Source organism: Panthera pardus, unplaced genomic scaffold (genome assembly GCF_024362965.1).
Source record: "Panthera pardus isolate Hobbes unplaced genomic scaffold, ASM2436296v1 HiC_scaffold_3, whole genome shotgun sequence".
NCBI lineage: Eukaryota > Metazoa > Chordata > Mammalia > Carnivora > Felidae > Panthera > Panthera pardus.
Window position 1 is genome coordinate 19,624,323 of NW_026526876.1, and position 27,456 is coordinate 19,651,778.

At 52.8% G+C, this 27,456-nt stretch overlaps 1 protein-coding gene across 3 annotated transcripts; it reads right to left on the bottom strand.

The window, feature by feature from the left end:
• Window positions 1-27,456, bottom strand: DNAI2 (dynein axonemal intermediate chain 2). 3 transcript variants are annotated; one of them, XM_019466363.2, is made up of 13 exons: window positions 27,331-27,456; window positions 21,638-21,831; window positions 20,107-20,268; window positions 19,036-19,157; window positions 15,903-16,045; window positions 14,838-14,951; window positions 11,248-11,387; window positions 10,027-10,149; window positions 7,766-7,989; window positions 4,015-4,150; window positions 3,345-3,491; window positions 2,364-2,588; window positions 1-716 (listed from the first exon to the last, which is right to left on the bottom strand). In XM_019466363.2, the coding sequence occupies exons 2-13, from the start codon at window positions 21,818-21,820 to the stop codon at window positions 630-632; spliced, it is 1,806 nt and encodes a 601-aa protein (XP_019321908.2). In that variant the 5' UTR covers window positions 21,821-21,831; window positions 27,331-27,456; the 3' UTR covers window positions 1-629. The 3 variants fall into 3 exon arrangements, with proteins under 3 accessions (XP_019321908.2, XP_019321909.2, XP_019321910.2); XM_019466364.2 differs by having other exon boundaries at window positions 21,638-21,828; window positions 27,331-27,441; XM_019466365.2 differs by lacking the exon at window positions 2,364-2,588.

Consider the following 27,456-nt stretch of genomic DNA (forward strand, 5'->3'; position numbering starts at 1 on the left):
TTATAGCACCATTATCGTTAATTTAATCTAAGAATTAAGCCAGTAGAAAGCTCACAGGCGTACAGGAAGGAGCAAACTCATTCGTCCATCTGTCCTCAGAGTTGGGGGGGGGGCGGTGCTCAGAGACATTTTAGAAGTGGACAGACCGCCTTTTCGAGCTGTGTGTGGAGGGGAGGGTCAGGAAGGGAGGAGAAGCCCCTCTCCCCGCCCACAGGTCTTTCTGAGGCTGAGGCCAGCCCGTCGGAGGCTCTGTAAGCTTTGAGGGAAAATAATTGCCGGGAAAAACCCCGGGGAAGCAGAACCCACGGGAAGAGACAGGGCCAGGCTGAAAGGCAGTGTGGAGCCCCTCGGGGTGTGCTCGGGCGGCTGAGAGGACGGGTACCCAGCTCAGGCACGAGCCCTGCCCCTTCCTTCCTTCCAAGAGGTCCCCTGGGACTGGGCTCAGTGAGTAGTGGGGGCCAGCACTTGGTGGGGCGTCGGGTCGGGTCAGGACCCCTCTGCTCCCCCAGCCCTCCCTCCCTCCCTCCCTCCTGAGCTCAGCGCCCACGTGCAAAGCCAGGGCGGTGCCAGGGGATGGGAGACGGAGGTGCGGCGCGAGAGGGGCCGCGGGCAAGGCTGGCCTGCCCCTTCTAGGTCGGAGCCTGGGCACCGTGGCCTTCTTCCTCACCAAGGTCCTCTCCTTCCACCTCTTCATCTGCCTCCAGACCCGGCTGTTTCTGCCAAAGAAAGACAGTGCAGAACCGTTGGTGGGGCCGGGCCCGCCCTGCACCCTGGGAAGTTGATCCCCTGAGGCCCAAACCAGCCAACTGGTGGAGGCCCAGGAGACTGTGCTCCTGGCTCTGTGGCCTTGAGGGCCTAGTGGGTGCTCAGAGCGAGCCAGCGAGTGTGGACAGCGGGCACGGCCTCGGGCATCTCGCAGGCTGGGGTCCAAGTCCTGCTTCGGTCGCTTTGCTGCCTGGGTGACCTCGGGCTAACACTCCTCCTGAGTCTCCTTGGTCCCCTCGCCCGTGAAGTGGACACGATTCCTCTCAGGGCTGTGGCCCAGGTTAGAGATACAGGTGTAAGGGCTCAGCACTGCTTTCTCAGCTCTGACCCCAGAGGTTCTGGCCAACTGCAGAAAACTAAGGCTAAGCGGGTTGTTCTGTGCACCTTACTCCCTTCTGAGGCCCAGCTTCTCCGCCTGGAGTGTTCAAGCAGCGGGAAGGAGTGCTTTTCGGGACTTGCAGCCCCAGGCCGGGTGTCTGTCAGGCGCACTGCGCTGTGGGAGGTGGCTACTACCAGCACTGCCTTCTGGAGGGCAAGGGTGGGGGGGGGGGTTGGGAAGCTGGGACTCCAGTCCCGTCTCTGCCATAAGTGGAGGGAGGTCTCTGCCACACCTTGCCACACCGACGATGGTGTGAGAACAAGGCCCCTCCTATCCAGGTGCTTCCAAATGCAACACGAGGGGCAAATGTCACAGCCTGTGGCCGGCTCCAGTGGGGGGAGGCAGAGGGGGAAGAGGTCTTGGGATGGAACCAGTCACCCCGTCCGCGTGCTCGCCCATCTTCTGCCAGCCTATCTGCGAGGTTGGCACCCAGGAGGCCAGCGGGCCTGGCTTTGCGGGCAGGTGCCCTGCACTTACGTTTTCATTCCGCCCCAGCCCACACCCTTGAATCGTGTTGACGCCCTTGCTCCCGGGGTAGGTCCCGGCTCGCACTCCCCTGCTGTGGTGTTCTTCGCCACCCTTGGCCTCTCATCTGGAGGCCCCTGAAGGCCATGACCCACGCCAACAATGCCTTCTTCTTCCTCTATCCCTGGGTACAGAAGAGGGCCCGGAAGGTGACCGGGAACCCCCTTTATAGCTCAACCTCCTTCTTTTCCAGATGCAAATGAAGGAGCCAAGAAGTGAAGCGACCGACCGGCCCAGGCGATACCCCTAGACAGTGAGCACGGATGGGTGAGCTCCGCACAAATCATACCCCCGCGACACCAGGTGGGGTCAGCAGCCGGCCTCCATGCCTCGGACCTCCCAGCCCACCGCCCCCTCCCAGGGCCTTGGGGCTCACTCTGAGCTGCCAGCTCACACAGCCCCGGGTCTTTGTGGTGGTGGCCACACGTGTGTCCCGGTGCCAGCCGTGTCGGCGGGGAGGAGGGCCTCAAGAAGCGTGGAGTGCGGCCCCTGCCCTCAAGCAGCCTACAGTCCACGTGGAGACTCAGGATTTCTCAGGAGGAAGGGAGTAATTGCTCCCATTGGCCAGAGGGACAGGTTAAGGTCCACCTGCTGAGGCCACTTGCCCAAGGTCACCCAGGAGGGCAGCGAGCAGGCGGAACCCAGGCGCCAGGGCTCCCACCCGGGCCACCCGAGCCCCCGTTCGGGACCCTACAGGCTTTGTCTTCTTCATGGCTTCCGTCTCTTTCTTCTTCAGCTCCGAGTAGATGATGTTGAAGAACTCATCCTCGGCCTTGGTGACCAGCTCCTCCAGGTGGAAGGTAGGCTCCTCCTCTCTCAGGGAGTCATCCCTGCCCTCCGCCTTGCCTTTCTCCTTCAGCCGCATCTCCCGGTGCCTCGCCTCCAGAATCTTCTCCCGCCGGGTCTCCCGCTCAAATATCTGGGGTACACGGGGACAGGGAGGCCCGTGGGGGAGGGTGGCAGCCGGCGGCCGGCTCCCAGCACGGGGCCAGGTTTAGCTCTCTTGCTTCACTCACAGCACAAGGCAGGGGTCTGTTCTCAGCGCCAACGGCAAGAAAGGAGGGCTGGACATCGAGATCGGGAGGCAGGAGCAGAGCCACCATGTCACCCAGTCCTGAGAGGTCCCCAGAACGGAGAAGACGTGGAACAGAACAGCCACACAGCCGTGCATCGTGGGGACCTGGGCCAGGGGAGCACCCGCTCGGTGGTGGGCCCACAACCTTGGGCAGAGCCGCGGGGCTCGCCCAGGGCCTCGGCACCGGGGGGTTCAGTGCCACGGTGTGCCCACAGTGCTGGGGTGGGGTGGGGGGGCGTCATGATGGCTCTCAGCCTCCCAGCTCCCTTAGCCTCCTGCCCCAGGGTGGCCACCTTCCCTCTGTCTTCTCTTCTGGCATCTGCTAAGCCTTCATCTGCCACAGTTGTGACCTCTGGGACCAAACAAACTGACCTAGTCAAACCGCTTGGGCAGCGGGAAAGCCGAAGCCTGCGGAGGTGACAGGACTTGCCCAGGGCGGCTTGGCTCCCGAGTGGCGAAGCCAGGGCCGAGTCAGACACTCCTGATGCCACTTACGAGCTCATTTCAGGACCCCACGCCACCTCCCCAAAGGCCCATGCGTTTCTCTCTCTCTGCCTGGCCTGCTCTGCCACGGGGCCGGGGTCAGCGCCGGGCACTTACCAAAGAAGCCGTGTTCTTCTCGTTCTTCTGGAGGGTGCACAGCCCATTCGAGACCTCCAGCAGCGTGGTCGTCCCCAGCTGGGAGCCGCAGGCGATGAAGCATCCGTTGTCCTGCACCCGGAGGCAGAAGAGGGCCTCGTCGCACACCTGTCGGAGGGGCCAGGCAGATGCGGTTGGGTTGGAGAGAGGAGCCAAGCAGCTTGTCTTGAGTCCCCGGCCCCTGGGGAGAGGGGCGCTTGGCCCGGCTCCGTGTTCGAATACCCTCGGGGACTCCCCTGACTCACAAGACGAAGTTCAGAAGTTCACCCTCTGAGATCGGCCGTCAAGACCCTTTGCCCCCCTCTGGCCTCACCTTCCACCACACCTGACCCCACCCACCACGCCTCACCCCTTCAGTCCAGCCCACGTCCATCCTGCAGCTTCCCAAATGCCACGCCCTTCCATGGCCCACGCTAGCGGGGCTCGGGTGTAGCTATGCTGATGTGACCTGAGCTTAGGCTGGAAGGGTCAGCTGCCAGGAGCCCATGCCGGGGCTGCCGAAGGAATAGGTCTGGTGGGAGGAGAGGCCAGGCTTTCCACTTTTCTTTTCTTTCTAAGTTTCCCCCAGGTAATTCTGCTGGGCCACCAGGACCCAAGGGCCTGGATGCATGGGGAGTGGGATACACGTGACCTTGAGGCTGAGGGCAGGGTCACACTGCTTGAACACAAAGTCCCAGATGTCCAGGGTCCCGTCCATTCTGGTGGTGAAGAAAACCGCTGGCCTCACTGGGCTCCAGGCGCCATCGGTGAGGTAAGCCATGTGGTACCTGTGGGGAGCCGGGTGCCAGAGGTCAAGGCCCACTGTGGTCGGGAGGCACAGAGAGGCTGCTGAGCCGCCGCTCTGCTCATCCAGGCCCCCTGGGCTCTAGGGTCTCGTCGCTGGGCAGGAAGTTCTTCCTTGTGTCTGACTTCTAGCCATGCCAGCCTCGCCCACCAGCCGTGGGCAGTATGCACTTTATTTAAAAAAAAAAAAACCAACTTTAATGTTTATTTACTTTTGAAAGAGAGTGAGAGGGGGGAGGGGGAGTGAGACACAGAATCGGAAGCAGGCCCCAGGCTGTCAGCACACAGCCCGACATGGGGCTTGAACTCACGAACCACAAGGTCCTTGAACTCACGAACCACAAGGTCATGACCTGAGCTGGAGTCGGATGCTCAACCGACTGAGCCACCCAGGCGCCCTGATAGTATGTACTTTAAAGGCTCTGGTCCTTCCCAGGGGCTGAGCCACTAGAGTTTCTCTACAGCTAACTCCAGGGGACAGGCACATGTTGCTGGGTCTGGGCCCAGTCTCCCAGCAATCGGACTCACCGAAAGGAGTCAGAGGAAGAATATGCCCAGAGAAGTTCCTAATATCGATATTAGAAGAACGTTATACTTTCTACTCGGTGGGGGATCTAGATTTTCGAAGACTTCTGTGGTGAGGAATGAAATTGGACCCTTATCTTATACCATATACGAAAGTCAACTTGAAATGGATGAAAGACTTAAACATAAGACCCGAAACATAAAATTCCTGGAAATTTTATGGGAAAAGCTCCCTGACCTTGGTTTTGGTGGCCATTTTGTAGACGTAATGCCAGAAACACAAGTGAAAAAGCAAAAATGAGTAAGTGGGGTACATTGACATCAAAAGCTTCTGCACAGCAAAGTCAAAAACTGAAAAAGCAAAAAAAAATAAAATTAAAAAAAAGAAGATAAAAGAAAAAGCAACCCATGGGATGGGAGAAAATATTTGCAAATCATATGTGTGATGAAGGGTTAATATCCAAAATATACAGAGTATATAAGGAATTCATTCCAAAAAACTCAATAGTGAGAAAACAAATAACCCGATTAAAAAATGGGTGATCGACTCCCTCTCTTTCTCTGTCCCTCCCTGGTTCACACTGTCTCTTTCTCAAAAATAAAGAAAGATTAAAAAATTTTTAAAGGGGCGCCTGGGTGGCTCAGTCGGTTAAGTGACCGACTTCGGCTCAGGTCATGATCTCACAGTTCGTGAGTTCGAGCACCGCGTCGGGCTCTGTGCTGACAGCTCAGAGCCTGGAGCCTGCTTCGGATTCTGTGTCTCCCTCTGTCTCTGCCCCTCTCCTGTTCATGCTCTGTCGCTCTCTGTCTCAAAAATAAATAAAAAACATTAAAAAAATTAAAAAAAAATTTTTTTTTTAAAAATCTGTGCTGACAGTTCAGAGCCCGGAGCCTGTTTTGGATTCTGTGTCTCCTTCTCTCTCTCTCTGACCCTCCCTGGTTCACACTGTCACTCTCTCAAAAATAAATAGGCATTAAAATTTTTTCTAAAAATGGGCAATAGACTTGAACAGGTGTTTCTCCAAAGAAAACCTACCAATGACTAACAGGTACATGAAAAAGTGCTCAACATCACTCATCGTCAGGGAAACGCAAATCAAGAACCCAAGGAGATAGCTCCTTACACCTGTTAGAGTGGCTATTCTTTTTTTTATGTTTATTTTATTTTTGAGAGAGAGAAAGAGAGTGCAAGAGGGGGTAAAGAAGACAGAAGGAGACAGAGAATCTGAAGCAGGCTCTGACAGCAGAGAGCCAGACACGGGGCTTGAACTCACGAACCATTGAGATCATGACCCGAGCCAAAGTAGGAGGCTCAACCAACTGAGCCACCCAGGTGCCCCTAGAGCGGCTATTCTTAAAAAGACAAAAGATAATAAATGTTGGCGAGAATGTGGAGAAAAGCGAGCCATTGTGCACTGTTGGTGGGATTGTAAGCTGGTGCAGCCACTGTGGGAAACAGTAAGGAGGATCCTCAAAGAATTAAAACTAGAAAAAACTACCATCTGGTCCAGTCATGCCATTTCTGGGTCTTTATCCAGAGGAACTAAAACCAGAATCTCAAAGAGATATCTGCACCCTCACGCGCACTGCAGCATTATTGACGACAGCCAAGATATGGAAACAACCTAAACGTCCGTCAGCAGATGAGCAAATAAAGCAAATGGGGTTTATATTCAACGAAATATTATTCAGCCTTAAAAAAGGAAATCCTTTCATTTGCAACAACGTGGATGGACCAGGAGGACATTCTGCTAAGCGAAGTAAGCCAGACACAGAAAGCCTGCATGATCTCACGTATATGCAGAATCTAAAAAAAAAAAGTCAAACTCACAGCAGCAGAGACTGGAACAGTGGTTGCCAGGGGCTGGGGCGGGGGCGAGGGGGGGAAACGGGAAGGTGATGGTCGAAGGGTACAAACTTTCATTTATGCAACATAGGTCAGTTCTGGAGATCTAGCATGCAACATAGTGCCTCTAGCTAACGATACTAGACCAAATTGTAAAATTTGCTAAGACAGTAGATCTCAAGTGAAGTGACCCCTGCCCCCCCCCCCCACAAGAATAATTACAATCAAGGAGGTAGGAGAGAGGTGATGGACATGTTTATGGCTTTGATGGTGGTGATGGTTTCACAGGTGTAACTTAGCCCCAAACTCACAGAGCTGTAGGCATTAAGGATGTACAGCCTTTTCTGGGTCAATGACACCTCAACAAAAGGGTTGAATATGTATGTGTGTGCATATATATATATATATATATATATATTTTTTTTTTTTTTTTTTTTAATAAATCTTCCCAGGAGATCTTGATGCAACCAGATTGGGGAGCCACTAGAATAGAACATGCTCATTAGGGTCCACAGCGACACCAGCACTGCAGAGTCTGTGACAGCGTGAGCTAGAAAGGAACCCCAGATTGACACACAGGAAGGTTGAGAGGGTACCAGTCCCCCCACCTGATGCCTCTGCTCCGGTCTCTTAGCTCTGCCTGCCTTGCAGCATCTCTGTGCATATGGCACTCCCTGGCTCACCCAGGGGCAGTGAGACCACCCTGAGGGGCTCAATCTCATGGCCCCCCCTTGGCCTCTCCTCTGGGCAGACTGGGAAAGCCCACAAGCTTCTTTGATCCAACTACAGCGCTCACAGCTGTGTCCCTCTCTGCTCCTATGTGCCCAGCCTTGCATGAGGGGAGACCCACCAAGCTGCCCTGATGAGGTGCCCAGATTCTCAGTCCAAGCTTCCTGGGTTCAAACCCCACCTCAACTCCTTACCAGCCGGGAGAACAGAAGCAAGTGGCTTTGCCTCCCCATGGCTCTGTCCCCTAACACACACAATGAGGGACAAGAGGAGTAATGCTACCTACTTGTAGGGTGGGCTTGAGGGTCATGAAAACACCCAAGGCTGTTATTATGACTAACACAGGCTGTTTGAAGCACATCCCTTTATGAAGTGGCTGGATTAGGCTCAGGTGTGCATGGAGGGGTGTTCTGGGTGGACACTCAGGGCACTCCTGGGCTGGCTCCCTCTGTCCCTCCCACCCTCCTACATTCCCCTCCAGCCCCAACCTCCCTCTTACTTGGTCCACATGATGGACGACTCCCGGCTGTCTTCTGACCAGATGCGGGCGGTCCAGTCGCCAACAGTCAGGAAGTTCTTAGGGTAGAATGGATTTCTCTGGAGGGCATAGATGGGGCCATGGTGGCCTGAGAAGGTGCACACAATCTTCTCAGCTGACGTTTTGGCCTTGCGGTTGCAGGAGATGACAATGCCCTGCTCGGTGCCCACCATGAACTTGGTTGGCTGTGGAAGGGGTGACACAGGAGTGAAAGGTTCCATGAAACGTCAATTCAGGGTTTATTGCCATGGTTAGCAGCCTTCTGGAGTCAGATTGGATGCGTCTAAAGGTACTGGAAGGGACCTTCGTGTAAGCTTATGCTCAGGCTGTTGCCCAGCCCCTCCTAAGGAGCTGGCCTTGCCCTTCCTGACTTCATCAGACCCCATCCTCTGTTAGAACCTGCTCAAGGGCGCCATGTTTAATGAAGCCCTCTCGACTCTTCCAGACCTTGGAGAAACTCATCAGCAGCTACGTGATACACACCTCTTCAGGTAGTATCATTGTGTCCACTAGGCATTTTGCCATAAAGATCCCGAATGTCTGTTTATGGAAAATGTGAATGATTGAATGAATAATGTAAAACAGGAGTCTAAAAAGTCCCCTCCCCCAGCCTTCAGTTACTTCCGAAACTGGGCTATACTGCAGTTACTTCAGAAACTGGGCTATACTGCATACCCATATTCATCCCACCTTTATTCACAGCAGCTAAGAGGTAAAAAGCAACTCGAGTGTCCCAACCCAAGTGACATGGATGGATCGACAAAATGTGGTCTATACCTACAGTGGAATAAAAAGGAAGGAAATTCACGGCTTTAAAAAGGAAGAACATTCGGACACACACAACAATGTGGGTGAACCTTGAGGACACGATACTCAATGAAATAAACCAGTCACGGAAGGATGAATACCAGAAGAGTAGAGATGGAAAGTAGAGGGGCCGGGAGAGGAGAAATGGAATGTGAAGAGACACAGCTCGAAAGGCCCAGAAAAGCGAGTAATGACGTAAAACGTAAGGCTCCTGCAAGCTAGTGATGGAGAGAAGTACCCAGATCCAGATGGCCTGCCATGCCTCCACCCTTGGACTTCTTGGTGGGGCTGGAATGGTGAGCCTGGAACTTGAGTCAGAGCCCTGGGTTTGAGCCCCAGTTGCACAGTGTCCTAGAGCGTATGACTTACCACACTAAGGCTCATTTGTTTGTCTGGAAAGGAGGGACAATAACATTATGGTACAAGATGGTCGTGGGCGATTATGCAAGCTCATCACTGGAGGGAGTTACAAGTGTCCAGCACACAGAGTGTGCTCAGTGACAGGCATGGGAGAGCTGGGGGACTACTGGTGGTATTGTCATTACATCAGGCACTTGCTCTAGAAGTCCCTGATTTCAGGACAGAATGCTTTTCTGCATCCTCCCCACACTGACTCTCATGCCCAGGGTTGGGGGTCAGTTAAATTGTCTTCCACCTGACTTCCCCAGCGTTCCTTCCCCAGCCTTGGGTGAGGGCTCCCAGGGCAGGGGTGAGGCCAGAGCATCTCCAGCTCCCAAGAGCCTGGGAATGATGTCACATGACCTGAAAACAAACAAGAGATGATCCCAAGGGGGAGCCAGACCTGGGCTTCGGTGACACATAAGCCAGGAACAAGCCCAAGCCAAGAGTCATCTGGGAAAGTTGTTTTCTTGCTTTGGTGGGAATCCTCATTTGCTGCTTCTAGAAGCTTCCATCCTTTGACACTTTCATGTTACTGCTCAACTTTGATCTTTCTTTACCATTCCTTCCCATTGCTAGATGCTCTAATTGTGCCTGTGCTCTGGTTTTCCAAGGAGCCTCCTCTGACCTCATTTCCCTCTCCAATACCTCTTCCTTCCCCTCAGACTGTGAAGCGACCCACACTAGGCAGGGGCAGGGCCTGGGCTCTCCATGTTGGTCCTGGGCGGGGCTCTTCCTACAGAATGGGGCCCTTCTGGAATCCTGTCCTCTGCCTTCTGTTCAGCACAGCTGCTACCCAAGCAGTGACTTTGTGTGAATGAGGATTGGCTTCCTTCCTCGAGAAGCTCTGCTGCCCCCTGCTGGAAAGTTCCTGGAAAGACCACACACAAGCCCGACGACCACAGGAGGGAGGGCGCTCCATGCCGCTGTTGGGTGCACGTGGTAGACGCTGGCTCCACCCGGCTCTGGCTGCCCCAGCATTGGAAGTCGGGGAAGGGAGAGCCGGGAACACTCACCAAAGTAGACTCGAACTCCAGGGAGATAGCCCCCAAGGCATTCTCCAACTGCTCCTTTCTGGCAATGTCCAGGATCACCACCTCGGTGGGCTCGCTCATCTTTCGGATATCCCACCACATGACCTAATGGGAGGGCGGGGCAACTTTGAGACCAGAAGTCCCTTGATTCTCCTAACTTTTGCCTTTCCTACCTTCCTGGGGCCAATCACTGGGGCCAAAGGGGTGTGTGTTAGAGATGACCAGCGATCCGTAGGACAAACACACTTGGAGAACCACTGCTCTGGCCCCACAGTCCCAAACCTGGCCGCTCATCAGGGTCATGGGCAAGCTTCATAAAATCCAGATGCTGGGGCCTCACCCCAGACCTACTGCCTCAAAATTGCCAGACGTGGGCTCTGGAATCTGAAATCTTTTTTTTTTTTTTTAATTTATTTATTTTGAAAGAGGGAGAGAGTGGGGGAGTGGGGAAGGGGCACAGAGAGAGGGAGAGAGAATCTCAAGCAGGTTCTGCATTGTCATAGTGGAGTCAGATGCAGGGGCTCGACCCCATGAACCGTGAGATCGTGACCTGAGCCGAAATTAAGAGTCAGATGCTTAACAGACAGCCACCCAGGTGCCCCCTGGAATCTGAATTCTTAAAGCCTCCCACAATATGGTAATATATAGAAACATTATAAATGCCCATATGCTTTGATCAAGAAGTCCCACTGTACATTGGAGATGTATCTTCACATGTGTGCAAAAACTTAGATACAAACACACTCTGCTATACAATCATGACATTAAAATCCACTGAAATAAATTTTGGCATACCTAATGCAGTTCCTAACAGGCACGAGGCAGTGCTTTGTGAAATATGACATCACCTTCAAGATACACTAAATGAAAAACGTCAAGTGCAGACCAATGCACGAGGTGTACAGAAAGAGTGAGGAAGAGAGATGTATTTGCTCCTGTCTCCAGCGGCGGCCCCTGAAGGCGGCCATGAGAAACAGATGAAGGTGGGTGCCTACAGGGAGGGGGGCCGGGAGGTTTGTGGGCAGAGGTGGGAGGAAGGTGTTTCCCCGTCTGCCCTTTTTGCCTTCTGGACTTTGTTCCATGTGCATCTATTACCTACTCTCTAATTTAAAAATAAAATGCAAAAGGAAACGCTCCCCCAGGGGCTTCTGGAGGGGACCTGGGGAAGTATCACTGCTCCCCACACTGTGGCCGGCTGGCTACCTGCCCGTCCGTGGATGCTGAGAAGCACTCAGTGCCCGTCTTCGACTGTAGCCAGATGCTGCCGTACACGGGGTCTCGATGGCTGAACTCAACAGTGGACAGCTCCGCCACCAGGCTGCCCTTCCGGGTGTCCCAACAGGCTGTCAGGGAAGAGAGTGAGGGCAAGGTGAACGGAAGCCCAAGCTTCTTCCTCCACGCAGGAAGCAGGGGATGGAGGGATGCTGCTTCTCTTGGTTTCGCAGGTATGTAGTTTTTTTTTGTTTTTTGTTTTTTTCAGAAGCAGGGCTCGGTCCTAACCTGCCTGAGTTTCCTCCCAACCCCTGAAGTTCCCACACAATCTCTATGGAAAGACTCCCAGAGTGCAAGCTTCACTCATTCCATTGAGTTCCTACCATGTGTTGAGCACCACACTACCTTGGGAAGCCACTGGAAATAAGACCATCCCTGTCCCTGAGAGGCAGGAAGGGGGACCTGCTGTGATTTTCCTGGTGGGGAACACGTGGGGGTGGTCAGGGAGAGCTTCTTGGAAGAAGTGAGAAGGATCACAGACTGAGGAGGAGCCTGGGATGGCAGTTGGGGGGGGGGGGCGGCCAGAAAGAAGAGTGCCTCCACCCCCAAAGAAATGTTCCTGAAAGTAAAAAGTAAAAGGTAAAAACACTGCAGCAAATCTCTTCTGCTACATAAACTCCCTTTTACCCTCTGCACTTTGGCTGCCCTGGATGGGAACGCAGATCACAGACCCTTTATTCAGATCCGTTACAAGGACTTCACCTCTTCTGCTTTACCAAGAAAGCCTTGAAGCTTCTCTCGTTTTTGTCCTGACAGATTTTTTTATTTGGGGGCGGGGAGAGAGAGAGAGAGAGAGCAGGTGAGGAGCAGACAGAGATGGGGAGAAAGAATCCCAAGCAGGCTCTGCCCTGTCAGTGCAGAGCCCGATGCAGGGCTCAAACTCACAACTGTGAGATCATGACCTGAGCCAAAATCAAGAGTTGGATGCTTAACCAACTGAGCGACCCAGGCGCCCCGGAGAAGCTAGTTTTGTAAGACAGCAGCAAAATAACTCAATCCATAAGTTTTGATTTATGGACTCCAAGTCCGAGACCTTTGCCTCTGGACAGGACTGGCCCAGAGATGAGCTTTCTTGGCCAAGTTTGCTCGGCTAGGGACAGAGCAGCGCTTGGGGGTGGGCCCCCTGGCAGCCCCTCTCGAAGGTGGCACAGCCCCGGAGCCCCGGCTGCTCTGAGCTGGCACGAAGAACCCTGAAAGGGGTTATGAATAATGAGCGAGGCAAGCCTCCTGAATAAATCATGGCACAGTGGCTCGGCTCCAGTCTTCTAGAGCCCTGGCACCCAGGTAATTTGGCAGGGAGATGTGTGGGAGCCCATGTCTATTCCCAGGGGGGAGGTGGCAGGTCTGAGAGGGGGGTCAGAGGCCTCAGAAGAGTGTCTAAGAAGTTTCCCAGCCATCCAGCTCCTACTCTGGGAGGAAAGGGTAAATAAAACGACATGTAAGGGTAAGATGGGAAGGGACTCTTTTCATGCCCAAGGTCAAGTCAGGCCTGGGATGCAGTTAGGCTGAGTGTCCACTGCTTGGGGGCCAATGTGGCAGGCAGGCAGGCAGACAGGGCCCATGGGGGCAGTTTCCTTCCAAGCTCCCTAGGGATCCAAATCCCAGTTTTCTAGGTATTCCATCAGCAAAATCAGCCGAGCAAGGACCTCTGAAAATCTTCTCCATAAAAGCAATGAGAAAACGGGCAACAAAGTGAGTCAACTTTTTCAGGACAACTTAGTCAAAGGCTTGCAGCCATCCAGAGAATGCTTGTTCAGGAGAACCAGCTGAACATCGGTAAGGACACTGAGTTTTGTGGCTTTTTAACTTGCCCTAGTTAAGACCCCATACTCTCTGAGTCCACGGTAGCCTTGAAAAATAACATTCTGCCTTCCCGGTGAAAACCGGCTGCCTCACAGCAGCAGGAGGGGTAATCCGGCTGAAGTTCATTCACAGTCTTCCAACCAAAGAACGGTGACTATATGAACTGTCCAGTGGGTCCCTGGATGACCATGTCCCTCCCCACCCCCTGCAAATTATCTGTATTTAACCTGACTTAGAGCTTGCTCCGTGGGAAAAAAAGAGGCAACTGTTGAAAATAATAATTATAAGCAATTGATTAACTTTGCAGTTTCCTGAAGTGGTAGCTAACAGCAAACTATCCAAAAGGCTTAAAAAGGCAAGCCCGGAGGGGAACCTGGGTGGCTGGTTGGTTGAGCGTCTGACTCTTAGCTTCAGCTCAGGTCATGATCTCACGGTTCGTGGGTTTGAGCCCTGTGTCAAGCTCCGTACTGGCAATGTGGAGCCTGCTTGGGATTCTCCCTCTCTCTCTGCCCCTCCCCTGTACTCACTCTCTCTCTTTCAAAATAAATAAGTAAACTAAAAAAAAAAAAAAAAAAAGGACAGGCTTGGAGAACAAGGTGTCCATTGGGATGTCCACTGGGGCTTTGAAAAGCTCCACCATTTGCCTGGAGATCTGGAAGGCCACATGCCCGGGTAGGGCTGTGTGAATGCCCAGAGCTGTGCACTCGCTCAGGAAAGAACTGAGGAGGCCCTAAGCTGTTGCCTCTGCTGACCCTGAGGCTTTGTGCAGAGGTGCAGGTGGGGCCAGCAGCTGCCCCGCGGAGTGTCGCAGCCATGCTCAAACAAGCACACAGAGGCTCTCGGCAAACACTGGTTGCCTGCAGGTGCTTGAGGAAATCTCTGTCCCACCATTAAGCTAACCAAGCAGAGAGCATGGCGGGCACACATGATAGAATGCAGACGTCACAGAATTAGATCAGACAATTCACTGAAGAAACAAACAGCAGCAAATAGCAACGAACACAAAGCCTACAGTGGTACAAGTACCTGATTTCCAAAACTGTCACTTTATATTGTGTAAAGAGAGAAATTTTCAACAAAAAAGTTACAAGATATATAACAAAATGAGAAAGTGTGGCCTATACACAGGAAAAAAGGCAATAAATGGAGACTGTCCCCAAGGGAGCCCAGCTGTTGGACTTACTAGACAAAGACTTTAAATCATTGTGTTTTTTTTTTTTTAAATTCTTTTCTTATTACATCAGGATCTCTTTATTTTTTTAAAATTTTTTTAATGTTTATTTTTGAGAGAGACAAAGACAGAGCATGAGTGGGGGAGGGGCAGAGAGAGAGGGAGACACAGAATTGGAAGCAGGCTCCAGGCTCTGAACTGTCAGCACAGAGCCCGATGCGGGGCTTGAAATCACAAACTTCGAGATCATGACCTGAGCCAAAGTCGGAACCTTAAACGACTGAGCCACCCAGGTGTCCCTTGACCTGTAGTTTTCTTAAAACTTGTTATTCTGAACTGGTCTTAGACTTACTTGAACTATTACAATTGGAGACACTGCTGAGCTATCAGCAAAGCCTGACTACCCAGATGTCTGGAGTTCATCCTCTGTGGGAAGTCTCCACCTCACTCTGTGCTCCCTGGGAAGCCCGGCCAGGTACTTGGGCCCTGGCAGACAGCAGCGGGGGGCTGGGCTTGCTCCCGGTTAAGCACCTGGGTCCCTCCTTACCCAGCTGCCCATTGTAGCAGCCTCCCAGAAGCACGTGGGAATCTTTGGGGTTGTACTCCAAGGTGACAAGAGGTGACGATGGCTTCAGGACGATTTCAGGCTTGTTGGGATTTTCTATAAAACAAACAAATAAATTGATCTCGCCAAGTCTGGAAAGAAAAGAACGGAGTCAAACAGTTTAACCCTTCCTGAGATGGGCATTGGTAGGGGGGTGTCTGGAAGTCCCTCCTGTCTTTCTCCAGGCTGCAACCTCTAGGTCCTGGGGGCCAGAATCTGGCACTCTTGGCCCTAGGGGCTCTTTTAGTGGTCTTATTTTTGGTAATCAGCAGCGTGTGTGTGTGCGTCTGCACGCACACACATTTTGGAGATTCGGTAGGAAACCGGGTTTTGACCCCAAGGTTTTTCCGTAAATCCAACTCTCCCTGACTTCTCCAAACCAATTTCTTTGTCTGTATAGTGGGGCTAATGAAGGAGTCCACCCCCCCTTGCTCCCCAGGGCTGTTCAAAAGCATAATGTGCTCAGTTCTGAGCTTGGCACTCACACCTACTAATAACAGCTAACGTTTATTTTCACAATGGCCACAGTGACGGGATGTCCTACAGTGTATCGTCAACCATCGCTGGCCACCTGACAAGGCTCGTGCCCTTAGAGTGAGTGCTTCTGTCAACAACGGTCCCTGCTCCCATTGCCCCTACTGGCCATGAATTAAGGACCAATGCCAGGAAAGTGGGACAGAGGTGAATCTCCTTCTCAGTCCGCTGGGGACTCTATCTGAGTCTGTGGAGTCTAGGATTGGGATTCCATGGGGTTTGGTCTTGAATGCCCTGATCAAGGATCTGGAAATGAAGGGAGTTTCCTGCTTCTGATATGGCTCTGGTTTGGCTGCTCCTGAACCCAGACAAGGAAGGGATGGGCAGCTTCCTGGGGTCCCTGGTCCCTCCCTAGAAGGGACCTGCCCTGTGAGAGTCCCCTGCCTGTGGCTTCTACCTTCCACTCTTGTGCTTTGCTGGCCTCTGCCCTGCCCCCTCAGTTTTCCTGGACCCCCGGACCCTTCCACTTCTCACCCAGGTCCCAGATGTACGATTCATGGCTCATGCCCTCAGGCGCACGTTGAAAATTCAAGCAAGAATATGCCACTGCCAACTTTCTGTTGCCATCAGGGTGCCAGGAGAGGTGCGTGGCTGACCGCTTGATTACCTGGGGATCCCTTTACAGGAGAGGGCAGAACACTGGCATGGAAGGCTCCCCACACCTCTTATTTACTCAGTTATATCTCTAAAAAATTCAAACGTATTTAAGCAATCACATTCACTCGGAGAAATTGATTTTTAAGAACAAAGTTTAGAAGAGCCCTTAATCCAAACCTGGATCTCACCACCCATAAATAGAAGGTAACAATAAAAACTAAACCAGTGGGAACAAAATATCAAATTCCAGTCTGATATTTCCACTTGCTGAAAGTTTTGAGCCTGAGGCCTGATTTCCCATTGCTATTACAACGAAAGGGGAAGAGGAGAATCCAGCAATCCTCCTCCTTGGTATTTGCCCAAAAGAGTTGAAAACTTTTGTCTAACAAAACATTTCAGGTGAATGTTTCCAGCAGCTTTGTTCATAGCTGCCCAGACTTGGAACCAACCAAGACATCTTTCAGGAGGTGGATGGATAGATAAGCTGTGGTCCATCCAGACAGGGGAATATTATTCAGCATTAAAAAGAAACGAGCTATCAAGCCATGAAAAGACACAGTGGAAACATAATGCACGTCACTAAGTGAAGGCGACCAGTCGGTAAAAGGCCACATACTGTATGATTCCAACTATGTGACATTCTGGAAAAGGCAAAACCATGGAGACAGTAAAAAGATCAAGCGTTAGCCAAGGGCTTGGGGGAAGGGAGGGATGACTAAAAGGAACGTGGGATTTTAGGGCAGTGAAACTATTCTATATGATGCAAAACCCACTGAGTGGGGCGCCTGAGTGGCTCAGTCGGTTAAGCATTCGACTTTGGCTCAGGTCATGATCTCACGGTTCGTGGGTTCGAGCCCCGCATTGGCTCTGGGTTGACAGCACGGAGCCTGCTTCAGATTCTATGTCTCCCTCTCTCTCTGTCCCTCCCCGGCTGTGCTCTGTTTCTCTCTCTGTCTCAAAAATAAACAAATATTGAAAAAATTTAAAAAACACCCCACAGAGTATGCAACACAAAGAGTGAGCCCTAATGGAAACAATGGACTTTGGGGTGCCACAGGTTGACTGTTGTGTCCCCCAGATTCATATGTTGAAACCTAATGTCCAATGTGATGGTGTTAGGGGGGTGGCTGTGGGAAGTGATTAGTCCTCAATAAAGGGGCTCCAGAGAGCCCTCTCACCCCTTCCGCCATGTGAGTTCCGGCAGTGAAAAAATGGCCGCCTATAAACCAGGAAGTTGGTCTTCACCAGACACAGAACCCAACCACCTTGATCTGGGACTTCCAGCCTCCAGAACTGTGAGGAGTAAGCTTCTGTTGATTATAAACTACCCAAGTTATGGTACTAAGTACCAGAATGCTGGTTCCTGACGGTGACAAAGGCCCCACCCTGGGGCAGGGTTTTGTTGATGGTCAGGAAGGCTGTGTGGGCTCGGGGCGGAGGGGGCGTGTGGGAACTCTCCTACTTTCTGATCAGTTTCGCTGTGGGCCTGAAACTGCTCTGAAACATCAACTCTTCAAAAAAAGAGGGGAGGAAGGAGAATGAGCAAGAAGTAAAAAAGAATTAAGCACTTAATGGCCCAAACTGAGACTTTGCCCACGAAGTAATCAGAAGGGATGAAGGAAAGTGGAAAGCAAGATACCCTTCTTGCCCTGTGATTTCTCCACTTCACTCCTCCCCAGGAGCACGGTTAGAAGGTTGGGATCCAGGAGACCTTAGTTCCATCCCTGGTTGGGTCACCCCTTCCCCCTCCCGTGTGCCCTGGGCACCCTCCCCTCCCTGAAGTCAGTCCCCTCATCTGTCAAACATACAGGTTGAATGGGATAATTTCTTTTTTCTTTTTTAAGTGTTTTTTTATTTATTTTGAGAGAGAACATGCACACACGCAGGGGAGGGGCAGAGAGAGGGGGAGAGAGAATCCCAAGCAGGCTCCAGGCTCAGCACAGAGCCCAACGTTGGGCCAGATCTCACCACCATCAGATCATGACCTGAGCTGAAATCAAGAGTCAGACCCTTAACCGACCGAGCCACCCAGGCACCCCTGTGAGACGATTTCTAATCTATCATCCTGCTAAGGTATCCACATGTGAGGTCAGACCCCAGTAGGGCTGGGGCAGCAGGGAGGACAGCCCTCACCCCTCCCCCCTGGCCCCTCTCCCAGAAGTGCTTGCTCCTACTCTGCACACCACAACTCAGCCCTGGATCACAAAAGGGTCCTTCCTAGTTGTGCTGGGACTGGGTCAAGTACTTCCCAGGACCCTCAGTGAGCCATGGTAGCAAAAGGAATCCCCCCCGAGTTGGCATTTGAGACTAGTCCCTTCCAAAATCACAGGTATATAAACGTATTTTAAACAAAAAAAAATAGTGCTACGCTACACGCTGTTCTGCATCTTGCTTGTTTTGCTTCACAAAGTAAATCTTGGAAACACTCCCCAGCAGGCTGCCTCCTTCATCCTGACATGTGGGTGCTATCCCCCGGGTAGGCGTGCCAGAATTGCTCGAAGCACTCCCCTACCAATGGGCTTAGCTTGGTTCCAGCCTCTGGCTAGAGTGCCTTCTGCTGCAGTGAGCGTCCACACACACGGTGACTTCACACACGTGTATCTGTGGGATCAAGTCCTGTTGTCAAGCTTCTGTCCTTGGAGGTCATCACCAGGTACACTCCCACGAGTGTGTGATGAGGGTCCTGTGGGCCCACAGTGCTGCTGGGTCACTGATGGTCCATACTTTGGACTCATTGTGCCCTGCGTGACTCAACCCGGCTTGCACACGGCTTTGCAAATTCGCTTAGTCTTTCCCTGGACTCTGTCCTCTCTTTCCATCAACCAGACCTGCCCCCAGGGTGGGGACCAGTTGGTTGCTGGGTGCTCTGTTGCTCTGCTCCCTACAAAGCTCAGAGCACAGAGGGCATTGCACCCACGGCATGGAGTGATCGGCAAAGAGTGACCTTGGGAAGCACCCAGCCACAGGGGTGGCAGAGAGCGTCCCGACACCTGCCTAGCTAGGGAGGTACCTTAAAACATTGATGGTTTTAGCTGAAGGGGCCTCATCTGTCACCTCCACCGCATCCTCGTCATCAAAATACTCCTGGTAGATGTCGATGGCATTATTCTGCTTGATGCAGTGCTCCATGATCTGAGGAGAAAACATGAGGAGTTCTTAGCAGGAAAGAGAGGTACCTGCAGCCTGACCAGGCTGAGATGGCAAGAAATATCTAACGGTCTTTCCCAGCCTTCCAGCCCGTTGCATTTTCAGTGGGGGCAGCATTGCTTCCAAGGGAAAATTCGTCTTGGAGGGTGAAATATTACTTTTCATGCATAAAGCACAGATATACATACAGTACATAAAGAAATATGCCGATGGGATTAAAATTTCATGGGGGAGGCAATTAGGAAAAACATGAAAAGACTCGTTGGGGGACAACAATGAAAAAAAGGTGAAGAAACACGCCTCCAGTCGCACAGAACTGGTAATCGCTCCATATACAGCACCAATCTTCTGCTTCCGCCACCCAGAAGGCCCTCTCCATTTTTCCAAATGTCCACCAAGGAAAAACCTCAAGCTCAGGTGTCTCCTCTTCCAGGAAGCCTTCCCTGATCCCTTCAGCGGGAAATTGGATCTCCCTCTTTACGGAGCAAAATGGCAAGAGTCATCCCTCATAGCATGTCTTTCTACGTTACACGGTGATATCTCTGTATTTGTCTCTGACCTCCAATGGATTATGATAAACTCTTTGGGGCAGGATGCATGTGAATTTTATTTTTTGCCATCTCTCCTGTGCCTGGCAGAGACTACAGGCTCAGTCCAAATGTGCCGAATGAATGAATGATCCCTGCCGGCACGCAGCTCCTGGGTGGGGTTCTTTGGAGTCCTTCTTGCTCAAGGGGAGCACCTGTCAGACTCCTCCTCAAGCCTGTTCAGCCCTGGTACCTTCCCATCTTCCCCTTTGGTCTGTTGTTGTGGACTGGTCTGCCTGCTCCCAGACAGAAGGTTCCTTAAGGTACCTAGTGATGTTCGTCCGCATAGTGGCAGGAGCGGAGCCCGGGGCCAGGCAGGTGGGGCACCGCAGTGATGGAAGCCTTACCGAGCCAAGCTGCGTGATGGTGTTGATGTAGTTCTCGTCCTTCTCCACCTTCTTCCGGAACCGGATCGTCTGCTCCAGCTCCAGGGGGTTCACATCCTTGGGCCAGCCCCCCTCCACGTGGTTAATCCCCCGGGTCTCCATCTCAAACCGCTCTGTGTTGACCTACACAAAGCCCCAGGTGAGAAGATATCTGCCTGCCCCGGGTGTAAACATTAGGCCATGTCCGCAAACCAGGATCCTGGGGCTGCCTGCCTGTGGGCCCTGAGCACACAGGGAGGGATCATAATAAACGTTAAAAAAAATTAAAAAAAATAAAATAAAAGATTGTGGTAAAAGACATACAATATAAAACCTCCCATTTTAACCATTTAAAATTTTTTTAATGTTTATTTTTTTTTTGAGACAAAGAGAGACAGAGCATGAGCAGAGGAGGGGCAGAGAGAGAGGGAGACACAGAATCCGAAACAGGCTCCAGGCTCTGAGCTGTCAGCACAGAGCCTGACGTGGGGCTTGAACTCACGAGCTGTGAGATCATGACCTGAGCCGAAGTCGGATGCTTAACCGACTGAGCCACCCAGGTGACCCCCCCCCATTTTAACCATTTAAAAATGTACGATTCTGTGGCATGAAGGACAATTCATATTGTTAGGCGACCACCAACACTGTCTAGTTCCAGAACGTTTTCATCACCCTAAGTGGAGCCCCCAAAGCCATTAAGCAGTCACCCCCCTCCTCTTTTCCTTTCTAAGCCAGCGCTCACGAAAGCTCTAAGTCGTCCCAGGATGGAGATGTGGCAAGAGACCCCAGCACGTGTGGCCTTCGCGGTGGCCATCCTGTTGAGTCAGCCACGCTGTGAACAAAATCGCCCCGGTCCCCGTGACAGCAATTAGCCCTGGGAGAGCAAGAGACTCAGTGTGTTTGAACCGTGCGTTATTGGAACCTCCCACAACGTGTTTTGGCCGAATCAAGTGTGATTTTCACCCGGATGATTTGGGACATGACAAAGCGGGTTCTTCTCTCCTGCAAACTAGTTTTGTCTCCGCAGTGCCTGGCACAGTCCAAGGCGGATCGCGGGCTCTAGACAGGCAGGGAGCTCCGACTGCAGTGTGACGCCCAGTTCTCTCATCACATCATCAGCCCCTCTGACCAGAACTTTCCATGGCACCCTTTCCTTTCCACCAGTTGGGCAGGTGCCTGCCGATCTGAATCCTTGCCCCCTCAGGATACCTCTCCCAGCTGTACCACATGCCTAAGACGACTTAGAGGTGAGACCAGAGCCCATGGGAGAGAGAACATCTTGATTCCCATTCCCCTGGCCCAGGGAGTGGCTGGTGCTGGGTCTTTTCCCGCCCCAGGCACCGTGGTGGGTCGTGGGGGCGTTTCTGTCCTCATACTTCCAGCATCCGCCCTGGGCCATTCTAACTGGCTTCCAGTCACCCAGATGGAGCCACCCAGTCCCACTGACCACCCTGGCTGGCCATCCTGCCAGACCCCACCTTCGCTGGCCCAGGCCCCGGGGCCAGGGACCCACCTCGTGTTCTGACATGCTGGTGGAGCACTGGATGCCCGTGTCCACGGGGTTCCGCTCCACGAACTGCTCTGCCAGCTCAGGGTTGGGCGGGATGTTGATGTTCAGCTCGGCCTGGCGGTCGGAGAAGTTGCATGGCTTCCCGAACTCGCTTCGCTTCTTGACATACACGTACACGATCTCCATGGTCCCGGCTGCTGCAGGGGCAGAGGAAGGGTGTGAGGGAAGGGGCCCCACCTGGCTGCTTCCCTGTCCCCCCGGGCCTCACCGGGGGCGGCTTCCAGGTTCCTAGTCTGGTTGGGGGGGAAGGGTCCTAGGAGATTTGTTCAGAAGCTACGTCTGCACTTTTAAAAAATCATTTATTGGGGCGCTCGGGTGGCTCATTCGGTTGAGCATCCGACTCTTGATTTGAGCTCAGGTCATGATCTCACAGTTTCGTGAGTTCAAGCCCCGCATCGGGCTCCGTGCCGACAGTGAGGAGACTGCTTAGGATTTTCTCTCTCTCCTTTTCTCTCTGCCCCTACTGGGTGCACTCTCTCTCAAAATAAATAAATAAACTTAAAAAATCATTTACAGAAGGGCGCCTGGGTGGCACAGTCGGTTAAGCATCCGACTCTTGATCTCTGCCCAGGTCATGATCTCACGGTTCGTGAGTTCAAGCCCCGCATGGGGCCGTGTGCTGATGGTATGGAGGCTGCTTGGGATCCTGTCTCTCCTCTCTGACCCGTCCTTGCTCGTGCTCTCTCTCTCTCTCTCATAATACACAAATAAACTTAAATAATAAAAGATCATTTATTGAGTACTGAGTACCGGCTAAGCATTACCGTGTTCAGTTCTTGCAACTGCCCTTTGAGGTAGACAATAAAATCACCATTCTACCTTTCAGGAATCTCATACTTAGTGATACCCTGGGCGTCTTGCCCAGGACCACGTACGTAGCTAGTAAGTGGTTCAGCTGCTCTGCCTGACTCCAAAGCTCTTACTCACCAAATGATGCAGTTTTTACCAAGCTAACATGTTTACTGGGAGGCAGGGAGAAACACTGATGGTGATTATGTTGAACTAAATCTCCGGCCACGCCCTGGATCTGACCCTACAGCACACAGATAGGAGAGCCCCAGGCCTCTCTGGAAACTCTCCCACCCAACCACCCGATTGTCCAAAAGGCCACCCACCCCTTCCCAGAGTTCTAGGTTACTGGGTGCTACCCTTCACCGCTCCTTCACCGCTCGAAGGGGGGCCCTTCCGGAGACTCCCCTCTACATCACTCCGACCGCGATGGGGCTGGGAGTCTGCCTGAGAAGGGGAGAGACTGCCAGACCACTTCCTCCACAGGCAGAACAGTGGGCCTTTGAAAGACTGGTTGGGCAGGGCACAGTGTGGAACTGGAAAGCAGACTGGGCTGAGCACTGACTTCAAGTTCTGGCCCTGCCACTTGCCAGCTGCTTGACCATGGCTAGGCCACTCTCTCTGCCCCTCTCTGGCTTGTGCTCTCTCTCTCTCAAAATAAATAAACTTAAAAAAAACCTAATTACATAGACTTCTCTTTAAAAAATTTTTTTTGATGTTTGTGTGTGTGTGTGTGTGTGTGTGTGTGTGTGTGTGAGAGAGAGAGAGAGAGAGAAAGACAGAGTGAGAGCCGGGGAGGGGCAGAGAGAGAGAGGGAGACTGAATCCGAAGCAGGCTCCAGGCTCTGAGCTGTCAGCACAGGGCCCGACGTGGGGCTCGAACCCACGAACCGCGAGATCATGACCTGAACTAAAGTCAGATGCTTAACCGACTGAGCCACCCAGGCGCCCTGAATTACATAGACTTTTCTAGGAATGCATAGGTTTTGTGAATGCCAGACTTCATGCTTTACATTTGTTCTCATAGTTTCCCTTACTTCACCTACTCATTTGGCAAACATTCACTCAAAGCTGAATAATCAAGAAAGCGTGGTACTGGCATCAGAATAGACATATGTATTGACTGAATGGCATTGAGAGTTTAGAAATAGACTTTGATACTTATGGCCAACTGACTTTTGAAAAAGGCACTAAGGCACCTTATCAGAGAAATGACGGTCTCTTCAACAAATGGTGCTGGGCCAACTGGATGTTCCCATGCGAAAGAATGACCGTGGACCCCCTACCTCACGCCACACACAAACAAATTAACGCAAAATGGATCTCAGGCACCAGCGTAAGAGCGAAAACTAAGGAGAGAAACGTAGAGGGAAATCTCCGTGACGCTGGTTCTTTAGACATGGCATCAGATTCTTTAGACATGGCATCAGAAGTATGGTCCATAAAAGCAAAAACAATGATAAATTGGACTTCTTCTGAATTAAAAGCTCTGCACCTCAAAAGATAATATCAAGAAAATAAAAAGACAAGCCACAGACTTGGAGAAAATATCAGCATATTGGGTCTGATAAAGGACTTGCATCCAGGATACACAGAGACTTGCGGGGTCCCGGGCGCCGTGGACTTCAGATTGGAGGTTCCCTCACTGCATGCTCCCCACAACCCCCCCCCCCCAAACTCACAATTCTCATTCTACATATGAAGAAACCGATACCTGGAGAGTTCAAACACCTTGTCAAAGGTGGTGGGTCTTAAGTTGAGGCAGAGCGGGGGCCCAGACACGTCTGGCTCTACGGCAGAGTGATTCTTAGCCTTGGCTACACAGAAACTCCCACAGGGCTTTACAAAATCACAACCCTCAGGTTAAACTGCAGACAAACGAAATCAGAATCTCTCGGCAGTAGGTGTTAAACTCCCGGGTGAATCCTAGCGTACAGCCAGGGTTGAGGAGCACCGATTTAAAGTGAGGGTTCTTAATTTCTCAGCCAGCATGCCCCAAACCTGGGATGTTCATTCAAACTATGGAGGTTCCCAGGCCCCTCTTGCAAATGTGGACTGTATGTCTGGGGCGGGGCCTGGCAATTTGTGCTTTTCACAATCTGGGTGAATATTACGACCAGACGTGTGTCTAAGCTGCCTCCTCTTACCTCCAAGGCTGCAAGGTGCCAGACCAGTGGGCCCTGGCTACTGACACCTGAGATGCAAGGCCAAGAGCTATTGTGATAGCCCAGAAGCACTTGCCTGGAGTGGCCTTGGGCCTTGGAGCCGCTGAGGTAGGAGTGAGGGAGTGAGGGTTATCCTAGGTCCCTTTGCATCCACGTATGATGTTCCTCGAAGGCAGCATCATCCCAGCCCGCTTCCAGCCCCAGAACAGCTCAACCTGAGTCAGACTCACAGGAAACAGGATCTCCCGCTCTTTCTCCTGGTCTGGAGACTCTCTTGTAACCCGGGAAAGGTAGAGGCCATGGCTCGGACAGCAGAGGATGGGAACAGAAACACAAGTGGCAGAAGTTTTCCCAGTGTGTCCATTCTACACGGGCAAGGGTAGGGCCTTGTGAAGACGACGGTCAGTTCTCGCTTTCACCAGCACCCTGCGGAGGGGCCACAGCGCTACTCCTGGGCCCCCACAGTGACGACAGGCTGCCTGTCTCTCCCTCTGGTAAAAGACACTTGTTGCAAAAGCCAGTTCTCTGGGGACACAAGGAGGCTTAAGAACGTGAGGAAACTCCAGGGGCGCAAAAATAGCCTCTTTAGCCCAGATCATATGTGAAACAGCTTCGCTTTCCTCCTTGGTGCCTCCCAAGGCCAAGCCAGGGGCGAGAACGGAGGCATTGTTTTCTATCTGGTGGCAGACAGAGGGGACATTTAAAGGCTGGCCCGGTGACGGGAAGACAGCTCATTCAGGGACCCAGAGTGAGCTCTTTCTCCCAAGCCGGCAGGGCCCGAAGATGAATAGCGAGGTCAGAGCAGGGGTCTCAGGAGGTCTCTCCCCACCCTGGTGAGACAGAGGCCGCCGGCTGCAGAGCTGTCTGCCTGTAGGGGGGGGGGGGATGGCAGGGGGGGCTTCCAAGGGAGGTGGGGGCAGTACTGCGGCTCTTTGGGAGTTTGGGGAGGGGCGTCCCCCACCCGTGGGAACCTAGAGACCCAGGGGCAAGCGGGACTCTGCAGCGAGTCCCAAACATAAGAACACGTCTGGCTGGGGACGTGCTGGCGTGAACATCAGAACTGCAACCGTCTCCCGCGTGCCAGGACGGTCAGACTGGGACCTCCAGCAGTTACAAAAACTCCTCTGGCGTAATGATAAGGCGCACCGTGATTCCTGGAAAGAACTTCCCTCGACTTAAGAGAAAGTGTGTTTTCCAAGCTTGGGTGGGGCTGAGGGAGCCGCGGGGCGGAGGGGCTCCGTTTGGGAGCTTAGTGTAGAGGCAAGAGGAAGGTGGCTGGCCTTCCCTCCGCGCTGGACTCCACGCGATATAGACGCGAGAACATTTTCCCCTTCCTTGTGGTCCCTGGGGCAGCCCTTAGTCTTTGTGCCTGGGACTGATGGCCTCTATGTGGCCTCTATGTGGCCTCTGTGTGCCCCTGGCTGGGCAGAGGAACACAGGTGGAGAGCTTCCTTCCCTCTTTCTTATGTCCTTGTGCACCTTCTGGAATACGGGGTCCTTCAAATGAGACAGACCTCGCTAGGAATCCACCCCGCCCTCCCTCACCAGGGCATCCCACCAGGGCAATGCTAGGCACACTGGGGTCCACCTGGGGTGAGCTCCAGGTGGAGGGGGAGGACAGGCAGAGGTGGGAGGAGGTCCCCAGAACCGAAGGGTGCTGTGTTGGTGGTAACCTGCTCTCCCCACTACAACACTGCCTCCTTGAGGGCAGACTGTGGTCTTTCCATCCACCGTCATCCCCAGTGCCTGGTGCAAGAAGGAGCCCAACACTCCCACTGTGAGCATGCTGAGGGCCAGCAGGGTCCCACGGCTCTCTCCTAGAACTCTCTCTCCCCTCCTCTTCCTTTTCTGATTGGAAAAACAAAGCAGAGCTAGGGGTGAGAGGGGGAATCACAGGGTCTGAACGCCCGAGAATGCACTTCTGTGGTTCAAGAGAGTGTGATCAACTTCGAACGGGTTGCAGGAAGGTGAAACTAAGCGTGTGACCTTGAACGTGGTATCCCAGTGGGCATAAGGAGCGCCTGGGTGGCCCAGTCCTTTAAAAGCCTCCGACTCTTGATTTCGGCTCAGGTCGTGATCTCACGGTTTGTGGACTCGAACCCTGCATCCAGCTCTGTGCTGACAGCACGGGGCCTGCTTGGGATTCTGTCTCCCTCTCTCTGCCCCTCCCCTGCTCGTTTTCTCTCTCTCAAAATAATAAACTAAAAAAAAAAAAAAAAAATGTCCCCCTCAGGTTGAGGAGTAAATAAAATCATGCATTTTGGGGGGACCTGCTGCCTAGTCTGTGCTCAGTAATTTTGAAGTCCCTTCCCTCCTTTCTTATGAGAAAGCCCACCTCCCTCCAGTTCAGCCCAGACTCTACTTTCCCGCCAGCCAGCTGTGAACCCTTTAGAGGTCTCCCTCCCTCCAAGAGACCAGGGGATCAGGGCCAGACCGACTGGGAGCAGGGGGTGTAGGAGGCAAGGTGACCAGAACCTGCGTGGTCCGGTGAGTCACGAGGACTGAGGGCAGCCGGGACGAATGGGGCGCGGACACCTGGCCCCCCACCCTCCGGCAGAGCTGTCCCAGGAGGCTGCTCCCACGGAGAGTTTCTGGCACTGTCGCTGATTATTACCCTCGGGGGCTCCCTGCTTCACTCTCCTCTCCTCCTCAGCCTCGGCCTCCTCCCGGCCCGCGCCCTTACCCTCGTCCGCTCGCTCGCGTCGCCGCCTGGCCGCAAGGGAAGCACCTGAGCCCCCGCCACCGGGCTTCTCCAACTGCTCCGAGGCACGGCGTTTACCCGTTGCCTAGCAACCCCCCGGCTGAGCCT

Bases quoted from the DNA above. Each gene is read 5' to 3' on its own strand.
- DNAI2 (XM_019466363.2), bottom strand. From the start codon at position 21,820: ATGGAGATCGTGTACGTGTATGTCAAGAAGCGAAGCGAGTTCGGGAAG. The intron at 19,158-20,106 runs GTAAGGCTTCCA...TTTTCTCCTCAG, and splicing joins CCATCACGCAGCTTGGCTCG to ATCATGGAGCACTGCATCAA. The intron at 16,046-19,035 runs GTACCTCCCTAG...TCTCCTGTAAAG, and splicing joins AAAACCATCAATGTTTTAAG to GGATCCCCAGGTAATCAAGC.